Source organism: Pocillopora damicornis, chromosome 11 (genome assembly GCF_964200805.1).
Source record: "Pocillopora damicornis chromosome 11, jaPocDami1.2, whole genome shotgun sequence".
NCBI classification, from domain to species: Eukaryota; Metazoa; Cnidaria; class Anthozoa; order Scleractinia; family Pocilloporidae; genus Pocillopora; species Pocillopora damicornis.
In genome coordinates, this window is record NC_142680.1 from 3038222 (window position 1) to 3050374 (window position 12153).

The following is a 12153-nucleotide window of genomic DNA, read 5'->3' on the forward strand; positions in this document are numbered from 1 at the left end:
TGTCTAGAGAGCCAAGTTTTTTTTAAAAAATCTGAGCGATTGACATGATGGGTCTTTACGGCGTTGTTGTCGCACAATTTATCTCGTTCGCGTCTTAAGCTGTTATAGTCATTGGCGATGTTCACCAATGTTCGCCAATGTTTAAGCTTCTGTCTGATGTTCACCAATGTTCACCAATGTTTTTTTACTAAATATCGTTTACTTTTCTGTATGTTTAACTTCTAATAAGTTTTATTGGATTGAGGACCAACTCGCCGATGTCTCTACTCGATTTTATACGTCGGCGAGTTGGCGTCGGCGAGTTGGCGTCGGCGAGTTGGCGTCGGCGAGTTGACCGTAATTCAAAATACCAGGGTGGCCATGGTCCCAATAACCACAGAGAAGAAATTTGCCAACATCTTGCTTCCTAAAATCAAGAAGACACAAAACCCAGTTAAAGCCATACCAATGTTGCACAGTCCACCCTTTCCAACTCCCTGCAGAAGTACTCCTAAAAACAATTCTTCTGCTTGTGCTACCCTAAGGGGCACAATATACATATAATCTTAACCATGGACCATTAGCCCTACACTGTAAGTAATAAAAACATTACAACTTGCTACATGTACATCACTGCCAAACTCAGGGCACAAAATTGGCAACTTCAGTCAACAAAATGTTTCCCTCTAGCCATGGTGAGCAAAACAGATGCAGCCTGGTGTGCAGACCCAAGAGATTCTTAGAAATGAATTATTGGTTTTATTTCTATATGGGAGGTATGGCGTCAGAATGGAAGGAGGACTTACCAGTATTTGACATTCAACAAAAGAACTTATAGACTTTAAAAGACACCAACACTGCATCTTTATCATTAATTTCCTACTTGTAAAACAGTCTCTTTTTCACTAATTACATTTTGCCAAAAATATCTATATTAGGAACTAGAGGAATCATTCAAATTCCTGCCCCCTTGGGGTCAGAATTGTGTTTATATGACCCCTCCAAGTGCTGGATTTGATTGTCCCTTTTTTTTCTTTATATAAGGCAAAATTTGCAGCAGCAACTTTCTTATAGACCTTTCCCCCTACGCCATCTGCTAGCGAAAGTGAACTTATTACCTTTAAACACCTCTAAATTAAAAGAAGAAATGCATTTGTTATGCTGGAAAGACTTGACAGTATGAGTGCAAATTCCCAACCCCACCCATGGAAGGTTCAAATTCCCTACCCCTGAGTATGGAGGACAGTCACATGCCTGTGGGTTACCAGGAAGAGGGGGGGAAGGGGGTGTTACAGTTTTGAATTGATCAGCGCATTATTTTGACAAAAAATTTAGGGAAACTGTGGCAACTACAGGAGTTTTTCAGTTGTCTGTTGAACTTCAAAGAGATGGCTAACCTGTTGATGGTGTAGTTGGTATAGGTTTAAAAAGGCTCAAGCATCTACAAAAAAACAAAGAAAAAAGAAAAAGAATTATCAAAAAGTTACTGATTAAAATGACAAAAATATGAAGATTTTCCGAGTGGGTGGACATGAGAGTTAGTACCCACTTCATACACCACTCAACCAGTTGAGAAAAAGACGCTTTGATCCATAACTTGTAGCCCTCACTGCTCTGCTAATGATGCCATACTGTGACAGATATCACTTAAATTTAATTTAGTATTCATGACTCAAAATCTGATGCATAATCATTTTGACACTGTTTATTACAAGTAGATGGTGCCCCACTGATAGGTAGTACTTATTTTTTGCCTAATTGTTCAACGATGAATGACAGAATTCAGGAAATCAAATACTCTGAATCCGTGGAACAAATAAATGTTTAAAAAATAAAACAAACTTTCCTTTAAAAATTTTATTGGCTATGTAACTTCGTTAAAAAGAAAAATTTCTTACTCAGCTTGTGATCTTGTCTCTAATACAGCAGGGAAAAAATAGAGAACAAACAAATTAATTCTCACAAACCCCTTAAATATAACATAACTTGACAATTCATGCATACTAAAACATGCAAACTGTTTTGAAAATATATTTAATTCAGACAAAAGACCTTACACTGAAAGTGTTAGAAACATTTCGTGAACCCATATAAATTAAATAAACAAACTCTTTTATAAGGAAATATCTCTTTTAACAAAGAGCTGCAATAAAAATTCCATAAAAGATGAAGAGGGAAGACATGTAAACAGCCAAAATGAAACAGTTGACAGTGATTCGTCACCTACTTATGATAAAAACATGTACAGAGCTGACACTCGAAAATTACTGACAACCTTGGGAAGACTCAACTAACAGATGATATTTCACAATGCACTCTGCATTTAAAAATAAAAACAAAATTGAAAAATTAAATGTTACCATAAAAGACATCTAATTCATGAATCAATGTTTCAACAATTTATTTCTTCTTGGTGCTGGTCTTACCAAGGCAAACATGATCACAGTTATCCCACAGTACATGGAGGCACTGAGAGACTCCACAGTCAACAATGCTTGGCTTAGTGTATCTTTATTTAGGGTTCAGCCCTTTAATCCTTTCACACAATAACATCAGTATGCATATTCTCTGTACTGTTTTCTCTTTATTTCCTACGGTGCTGACAAGGAGAATTTGTTTAACAATCAAGAGCTCCATTGGTTGGTGATAATTTTTTTTACTCTTGTGACCTTAATGTGTGACTCAGGGGTGATACTGTGAGGAGAAATTAGATGCTCGTCACTCTTAGGGGTTAAAGGATTAATCCCTATATTGTACAAGTAACTAACATCTGGTTTCTCATGATTACAGTATCTCCACTGAATCAAACACTTAAGTCCTGAGAAGAAAGGAAATGATCACTATTTAACACATTTCTTGATTGTTGAACATATTCTCCCTGTCAGTATTGTGTTGTGTATTTTATCATGTAAGGGTTTAAGGTAATAGAATATACCTGTTTTGAAAGTAGCGTAACCAACAACAACTCCACTCTCATCAGATATGAAATTTGTCGAATCATCTGACTCAAACGTGATGTTCACACTCTTCAATAATTGCTCTGATGTATAAATGTCTGGAACCTTGCTGATATGAGAGCAATGTTTTTTCACAATATTTATGGGTTGGTCTTCTGTGCTTGTACCTATAAAATAGAACATAGGACACAATTAATGAAAGAGTGCCATGCGCTTACATTTTGAAGTAAGAAAATGCTGATTAGGAGTCAAAGCTCTAGGCTTCACTTCAAGTTTATTGTTGAGGTTGTAGCTAGAGAACCAAGGGTGAGGGGTGTCCACAGTAACTGGACATTTCACATAAAAGACTTTTCACACAAGTCTTTTAGCACAAGTTTTTGACCATTTACACAATTCTTAGTGGTCATTTCGCACAATAATTATAAGTGAGAAACATCAATGTAACAGGTATACTGATTGATACTGATAAGACATTTCACCTTCACAAGATCCAACGGTGAAAATGTAGACATTTATTTACATAACTTCTACGTTATATAATGAAAATTAGGCATACTGGTAGTACCTTCAGCAAAAATAGTTCAACATTAATAACTCAATATTCAGAGAGTGATTCACATCGAATGTCGGCACGTGCAAGTGTTGTGATTTGACAACTTGAACGTGTCAGTGTAGGTAGTAACTAGTGATCTTGTAGAAAGACAAGCTCAATCTGTAATCATTTTACAGATCATAAATTTTAATACATCTATTAAGTAGTAACCTTTCAAATTATTCTAATAACAACGGAGAGTTCAGTATCAATCGTTAAGCATCATAGCGACCGTGATGTAGACAAATTATTTCATGAAAGTTTCAAGAATTCAAAATAATTCAAAGATTATACCCTAGCCATCCGATAAGTAATCATATAAACTTAAGATCAAAACAAATAAAGAAATCTAGATGTACTATAGCTTAAATGAATGTAGGAAAGGGCTAAATTTCTACAAGTCTTGGCTGAGTAGCGAATTAAAATATGCATGATTCGTCAGGTAACATGGCCATGAACTTGAATTTTATATATTTACACAGAAATTTTGTAAATAGGTCTTCCCTCCTTTTAAATAAAAAGTGAAACAGTTTGCAGGTTTTTACTTTGACTTCAGAGGAGGGAGGATTGGTGACAATTACTTTCGAAATCAACATGGCGTCCTTAACGTTGGGTTGTCATGTTCATATGTTTGTAGTGGATGATGTGCTGTCAAAACTAAAAGGTTTTTCGTTTAACAAAGGAAAAGTAAAAGAAGTAGTCGTTCGAATAGGGAGTTCTTTACATTTTCATAGAGAGAAAGGTTTTTTCCTTTCTTCAAGTAAGAATAGTGATCGTGTTCACAAGGGTTTCGATCTAGTTGAAGTTATTACGTAAATAAATGTTTATGTTCTCACCGTAGGATCTTACTGAAAGTGACATGTGAAGGTGAGATGTCTTATCAGTATCAATTAGCATACCTGTTACATTGATGTTTCTCACTTATAATTATTGTGCGAAATGACCACTAAGAATTGTGCAAACGGTCCAAAACTTGTGCTAAAAGACTTGTGCAAAAAGTCTTTTCTGCGAAATGTCCTGTATTCGGGAATCTTCAATCTTATTGTTGGATTTCTGCACAAAAATTACACATTTTGCCCCCTTGACTGTCTGAAAGACTTCCATTTTAAAAAACAAGATCAAATTTTCTTGACCAACATTTTCCTTCCACTCATGGCTTACAAAAATGGACAAATTTGTCAGATTTCAATGCCTGACAAAAATTCATCCTGCTCTGAAGCAAGATGATGGTGCCTTTGAAGATAAGTAAGGCTTGACAAAATTAGTTAGGAACTAAAAATTACTTTCTGCACTTGTACCACAGAACTGGTGACAGATTTTTCACAAAATAGACCAAAAGTTTCCCAGCATGCTCAGGCCCATAGGCAGGAGGGATGAACTAAAGCTTCACCTTAGAGACAAATGATGTCCTGCATACATTTTATAAGACTTCTCATAAAAGTTCAATATAGCTATTGTTCCAATTCACTGACCACATAAATTCTAGCCACTTCATAAATCTAGCTTATCTTTTTAAAACACAAGAATGCCAATTTTTGTCTTGAAAGCTATACAAAAAACTTAACGGAAGAAACCACCAGAGATTGCTCTTTTCCAACCCCTCAACTACTACAATTAGTAACCAAGTTTGAGGTGGCTTTTTTTATTCGCATTTATGCCCTGAGTGCAAAGCATGCAAGCCATACATTCAGAAAAACAAGGTTCTGTAACTTACGGTACAGACCAAAGAAACAAGGTTGTTAAGATATTTATCATATCTCTAGGTGCAAACGGAGGTTAATGATTTCAATTCAAAAAACTTTTAAAATTAAGCAGGCCGTTCATTGAAATATGGTATAATAAATTGACAAATCATAGTGCACTTACCAGTGATGCTTATCTCATCTTCAAAACCTTTCCTATCTGGGTCACACCCAACATTTCCACCCAATTTAAAGCTTGTATAAAACAAGTGAATTGCCTTCCCTTGTGGAACTGGAATATTCCATTCACAATGAGCATTTTGAATGTAAGTCAATGGCCACTTGGGAGTAAACAATGTTCCACTTCCTTGACTCAAAAACTTTTTGCTACAAAACAAAACAGGTAGAAAAAACATTTTTAATTATGTAAAAAGGAGGATTATTCAAACAGCAGTGTTTAACAAGTATTTCCAGCCTTAAGAAAAGCCATAACTGCACACATGTAAAATAACAATAATTTTTCAGTGTGTTTGATATTGTCAATCAGCTACTGACACTCATTTACCTTTAGTAATAGTCTGTCAGGTTGACAAATTGATGGTAAAGTATTCAATCATTCATAAACTAAACTTTTCTTGTCAATAATGACCTATTGGCTTTATATAATGAACAAAATAATATGTAGGTACTTGTACATACAATATCTCTTCCTGTGTTCAACTCAATATCTCACTTATTTGCTGTGCTCACTTGTGAGGTATCATGCCCTCCCATGAAACAAATTACAATGTGAAATAAAATTATATCTTATTTACAGACCTGCAGTTTGAGGTGGGATCCAGTTCTGTGGTTTTATCTGTAGATGTATAGTTTGCTTCAAACTCTTCACCCAGAACTGACCCATAAGGTTTAAAAACAACAGTAATACAGTGGTCCAAGGAATAAATTTTCTCAGGCATGACCAACTCTGAGCAAGAGCAAAACTTTCCAAGATATAGGGACTCTCCATTGCATCTAAAAAGACAAAGTGCAAAATGTTTCATGCATATTTCACTTAGGTGCAAAGATTGTTTTGGAAAAATTCCGTGAAATTTGGCATAAATTATTAACACAACATGTCCAACATCTTTTCAGATATCAGCCTACTGTCTGTGCTGTGTAACAAATATATTCAATTCAAAGGATGTGCGAAATAAAAGATTATATAAAGTTTGATGCAACATACAATTCTCCTTGAGTTTCTTAACCCTTTAACTCCCATGAGTGACCAAGACAGAATTTATCCTTAAAATATCAAGCAGACAAGTGATGAAAATAAAGGAAATATCAATTGGGAGATTATAAGTTGATCCAATACCAGATTTTTCAAACTAACATCATAAGAACCGTATGGCAGATAATAAGGAGAATTACTACGGAGTTCTTGGGAGTTAAAAGGTTAAGGAAATGCAATACAAGGATCTAGTATTTGAATGTAAATCAGAAATCACTAAGGCTTTCTAAACGCACTTCCTTAACTAGGCGGCAAACTTCTAATCCATAATAGGAACAAAACTAATGTCAGAGAGAAAGATGTGACTTTAACGTCTGATTTTATATTGTACTTAACAAGAAAACGAACTATTAGCTCATCCAGCCACATTCAACGGCGGAAATACAAAGTGTGAATCACACATAAAAGGCCGAAGTATAATTTCTGGATCAGGGAAAAGATCACGTAAGTCCGCATTAAAAGAGAACATATAGGACTTACCAGATGCTTGCGTGCTTTTAAGTTAGGTTTATACAATATTGGCTTAAAAACAAGAAATTTTTTCACCTTCGATTTAAAAACAAGACTTGTTCGATCACGCATTTGACACTCCTTCGAAAAGAAATAAAACATAGCACCTACCCCACTCTTATTTCTAAAGAACCGTTTTCACAGTTCGGCATCCTTCCCATAACTTTCAGTTTCTTAATTGCGAGAACAGCTCTTAGGCCGACGGGAACTCGTATATTGAAGGTACATTTAAGGTCGTTGTCGTCAGTGAAGCCTGAATAGCGAACGGTACCACTCGGGGCACTGTACTCAGACGGCGGACATTTGGCGAAAGTGGTACCAAGTACACTAAAAACTAACAGAAGCGAGGGAAGAAAAAAATTTGCGTCCATTGCTGTGTTTATCTCGAGGAAGTTAAGAATCTTAATGCTGAAGTGAATAGCGTCACCACCAAATATATTCCTTGATTACTGAGACGGATGGGGAACGGAGGGGAGCGGAGGGGCAATTCATATGCGCATGCGCTTGAAATTTGTTCGGCGCTTTCGACATTTGAATAAAGAGGTAAGTTTCTAAAGAAACTGTGGTGCTGCGTCGGTGGGAGAGTATAGCAGGTAATTTAGTGTTAACAACTGGGTTGAAAACGTAAATTAGCCACCGTAAAGGGTAAAAAAGGTGACGTTTCGAGCGTTAGCCCTTCGTCAGAGCGATTAGAGGAATTGTGGGTTGTGTGACGTCATCATATTCCCACCAATGGCGTAGCTCCACTTTCTACATATAAATCCACACACAACCCACAATTCCTCTAATCGCCTTGACGAAGGGCTGACGCTCGAAACGTCAGCTTTTTTAGCCTTTACGGTGGCTAATTTACGTTTTCAACCCAGTTGTTAACACTAAATTACCTGCTTTCGACATTTTGTTGACACAACGGCAAAATGAGTGCGCATGCTTGAAAATTTACGCGCGAAAAGGAATGGGAATGACAATATTTCCATAGTAACACTATACCGACGATATGGCGGCATTTTTAAAATTCATATTCTTTGTTTTTATTTGGCGGGGATAAGCCCTAGCCTTGACAGATAAGGTTCCCACTTTCAAGAAAGTTTCTTTCGAACCTGCTCTGCAACATATCTTTCCCAACAAAAAAAATATTCAGGGCACAGGTGTGAATTTTAGTATTGAAGTAGAGCGGTCGTAACATGGCGATGAACTTCGTAGCCCTCCGTATTGTTAGCACTTGTTGACATCGTCTCCTCAGTATGGCAAACTGCCCGACCAAAAGGTTTGTTGTTTGGGAGAAAAAACACGCCAGAGCTCTTCTTGTAGAGGAAGCATAATTGCCTTTAACACTAAAATAACTCGTGGCGGAGGTGGAACCAGGAAATGTTGTCTGAATATCACTATCAGTAATTCGGAAAAGGAGCAACACCAGATCGTGCCCACTACTTTCACATTCTTCCCCTCTGAGTGATACACCTATTCCCATGAGACAGTACAAACTATTTGACAATGCTGGAAAAAGTGAGGCTTGTTATCAACCAGGGACACTGTGGTGAACAAGTTGTTGGAGCAATGCTGACAAAATATTTGCCTCAAGGACCACTTTACTTTAGGTAGTTATATTCAAAGGCTTTCATTTCCTGCTGGATAACCTGGGTTTACATACTTCACCCATTTACATAATAAACAATAAAGCATATGATCACCTTGTTTCCATGAGAAGATCAATAACTTAAACAAAAAAATTCATGCAAAATGTAGATGGGTGCCATGCAAAATTCAGCAGGAGTTCCAAGCAGATTTGACAGATGGTCAATGTGATTAACAAGCTATGACAGTTAAATGTATGCTGCAAAACTTACTGCTCTACCACAATTCAAAAGCTCAACAGAGAGAGTCAAGAAATTGGTGCACAGGCTGGTAAATCCAATTTCTCAACATTAATCACAGTAAGTACCTTACTTATGCCTGGACATAATCTAAGAAAGGTAACCAATCCACCATGCTGCTAATAATCATAGTTATGCTTTGATTGCACTTGCAGGGTTAAACATCTCCATCACAACATCCATCAGGTAATAATATAACACTGATAAAGGTTCTGTACTAAGCTCATATTTTACAAGTAAACACATGTTCATTGTTGAAAAATACTTACAGAGTGGTCAAATACATTATTATTGCATTTTCTATATAATCTTGCAGAGCTGGTGGAAAAATTTCAGTCAGCCTTGTACAGGCACTATAAGAGTGCATGTCAATCTCTATACAGATCCGATGATATGCAGGCACTTTGTGAGACTTGTGCACCACATCTCTTTTACATCCTCACATCATCATTACATCAGTACAATAGTGAGTGCAGATAGATATGCCACCAGTGAGAAGCATTCACATTCACAGCAGCAAAGAATAGTTGCATTACTTCACAAGTTGCCTACCTGCCTAAAGTTTTGCCATTAGAAGAATAAAAAATTATTACATTTTATATAATTTACAAAATTTCCATGTCAGCTTTATTCTGACAGTGTCAGCAGTCACTGGTAAAAAACAACTTTTGTTCTTTAGTATGATAACAGGATAATCTGTAATTTCCCTTAGATCTCAGAAAACATCACAGCTCCAGAAATAAGCTGAAATGTTCCTTGATATTCATGGGTTAACCAGGTCTGCACAGACTGCAGGGAGAGTCTTGGACCTTAGCAGTGGAATATGTATGAACGACATGTTTAAACAGCAACAGGCAAAACAACCATGAGGAAGTTGTGGAAAAAACTGTGCTGACAGCCTGCAGGATAAAGCAGAACAAATAGAATGAACAATAAACATAAACACTTTTGTAAAAACATAAGCAATCAGTGAAATGGATATTAATTTTTTTTTTTTAAGACCAAAAAACTTGTTATCCATCTTATTGATGACTTTCATGTTATGAATATGCCTACTAAACCAACTGATAAAGTTAATGTGGCAATTCATATGGCATCAAGTCTCCCAGCCATAGCAGTTGCTCATCCATTTGATGGAGCAATGATCCTTTTCTAACAAGAGTAAATGAAGTAGGTGATTCCTTCAATAAAGGTATTATAGAGCATGATACAAGTAGCAACATTGCAGACAGCCACAATAGTCATGAACAGCCCAAAAGCCAGCTAGCAATACATGCCTCTAGGTATTCAGACTTTTACAAGTCCCATGACAGGGGAAATATGATAACTAGAAGTATGGAACAGCTGATTATACCACAACCAAGTGTTCCACACAGGACAACTCAAGAAAGAGGACATAGCACAAAAAGGCCTGCTTCAGTTGCAAATTCACACCAAAACTACTTTTCAACTGTGGGTAACCTTGCCACCGAAGATCTCGAGGTTCTCACCTTACCTGCCCTTACCTTTTACAATCACACAATCAATCTCAACAACAACACCATCAGTAGCTCAACAACAGTTTTCTAACTTAAGTGTACCACCACAATCCACTTCAATACATGTTCCATCTTCAACAACACAATCAGTCACATTCTGGGAACTGCCAGCCTTCCTATCTCAGTCAACAATTGGGGGTTGTCAAGGCAGCAATGCTTGTACAGTTATTTCTTTGTTGTTAGCAAAGACATACTTAACAAACAAATCCTTCCTTCAACTGAAAAACCACCAACCACTGACTCCAAGCTGGATGTCATGTATGATGGGGGGAAGTCAGGTATATGACAGTTTCATGCAGTCACTATCATATCTTGGTGTTGTTGAAGCCATACCTCTTGTCAGAATCAGCCTGGTTAGTTTAAGTTATGAAAAGGAGTTAACTGTTTGTTTTTTCAAGGAGACTAATTCAAGTGAGGAATCTGTTCTGAGTTTCCACCTAGTAAAAGACTTACCAACAAAAATGTTGCTTTTACAATAATTAATGGTTTAACGATTTCATAGCTAAGTCATGCAAATGACAACATCATCTTAATGGATAGCCACCTCCACTTACTAAAAGGCACCTTACTTGCACAGTCTCAACGCAGTGACATTGAAGAACTATTAAACTGGCTCAAGTCAGAGCTATCTGCGACGGTGAATTTGTGTACGGTTACTTTCATCAACTTCAGGTAACACTGTGTGGTAAGAGTGCTTGGGAAAATGGGTAAAAAGTGATAGCTTCAGAAAAAAGATGGCGACAAAACAAAGTCACTTTGAAGCCGTAATTACCTAAAGTTCAATCCCAATTGGTTGCCTAGGTAACCGTAGCTCCCACAAAAAAACAAAAAACAAAAAAACAAAAAAAAAACGAGAAAGAGGAAGAAAAATGGGGCAGAAAAGGGGATATAAAGAGGAAAGGTACTGTGGTCGTCTCCCTTACATTGACTTCCAAATGCATGCATATGTTCCTTCATTATGGAAAAATCATACTTGGCAATCTTGTCTTCTAGAATTACTTACTTTAAAGGAAAAATATGATCTAAAAACAAATACTTATTAATTTACAAAATGAAGTCTTACGGCGGAGTCGCCCTCGGGCTGCATCAGACACCTAACTCAAACATGAAAAGATACCTAAACTTTTTTTTTCTCTAGATTCAACATCTATAAACTCATCAGTTTCACTTACGGCGAACCGGGATGTTAAGACGTATTTCACCTTCCCCCGGCACAAAGGTGCAGTCTTTGAAAATGTTTTATCAAAGCGGCTGTAAGGCGACTGATCTCAAAAACTTTATTAGATCAGATGACAAATAGACAATTTAAGTTCATGTTGATAAACTGATCAAAAATCTAGAGAAACGATCAATATACAGGCCGCTTGCGTGGATCGAAAAGTCGTTGCTCGAGGGAGTTTTTATCATTGTATAAACTAACTGATTGCAGTACTTCAGTCATACCTTCAAACAAATAATTGTCAGCGCTATCATAGCGAAAACTCAGAAATGGCTTCGAAAGCCATTTTCCGAAAAAGGGAACATCTGCACAAAACATTTTTACTGAACTCTTAAGCCGTTTTTTATACGCTTTTCCCGTAGTTCTGTTTTGGTATTATTTCCATTTTTTCACTGCGTTTATACTTCAGAAACACAGAACAAATAATTTCGCTGAGTTACGAATGACCTAAATATCACTCAAGAGGGTGAAATTTTCCTCTTGTGGCTTCCAATAAACAGCTGGTAGAAGAGCGTCAAAGTTAAAATTC

The 12153-nt window shown here is 36.8% G+C and overlaps 1 protein-coding gene, 1 long non-coding RNA gene and 1 pseudogene across 4 annotated transcripts; 2 read left to right on the plus strand and 1 right to left on the minus strand.

Moving 5' to 3' along the window:
* Positions 1 to 259: 259 nt before the first annotated feature.
* On the minus strand, positions 260 to 7594 carry LOC149037055 (tolloid-like protein 2). Of its 2 annotated transcripts, XM_089187629.1 has the most exons (7): positions 7105 to 7592; positions 6030 to 6224; positions 5395 to 5597; positions 2915 to 3103; positions 1878 to 1896; positions 1377 to 1420; positions 260 to 406 (listed from the first exon to the last, which is right to left on the minus strand). In XM_089187629.1, exons 1-7 carry the CDS (start codon positions 7362 to 7364, stop codon positions 342 to 344), a joined length of 975 nt encoding a protein of 324 aa, XP_089043755.1. In that variant the 5' UTR covers positions 7365 to 7592; the 3' UTR covers positions 260 to 341. The 2 variants fall into 2 exon arrangements, with proteins under 2 accessions (XP_089043755.1, XP_089043756.1); XM_089187630.1 differs by lacking the exons at positions 260 to 406; positions 1377 to 1420; positions 1878 to 1896 and adding an exon at positions 2098 to 2296 and having other exon boundaries at positions 7105 to 7594.
* A 409-nt stretch (positions 7595 to 8003) lies between these two features.
* LOC149037056 (uncharacterized) lies at positions 8004 to 10075 on the plus strand. The gene is made up of 3 exons (XR_016181155.1): positions 8004 to 8927; positions 9023 to 9053; positions 9580 to 10075. It is a non-coding gene; the product is annotated as an uncharacterized LOC149037056 (long non-coding RNA).
* A 127-nt stretch (positions 10076 to 10202) lies between these two features.
* LOC149037057 (uncharacterized) lies at positions 10203 to 11300 on the plus strand (annotated as a pseudogene). Its single transcript, XR_016181370.1, has 3 exons — positions 10203 to 10276; positions 10342 to 11085; positions 11184 to 11300. The product of XR_016181370.1 is annotated as an uncharacterized LOC149037057 (transcript).
* Positions 11301 to 12153: the final 853 nt, after the last annotated feature.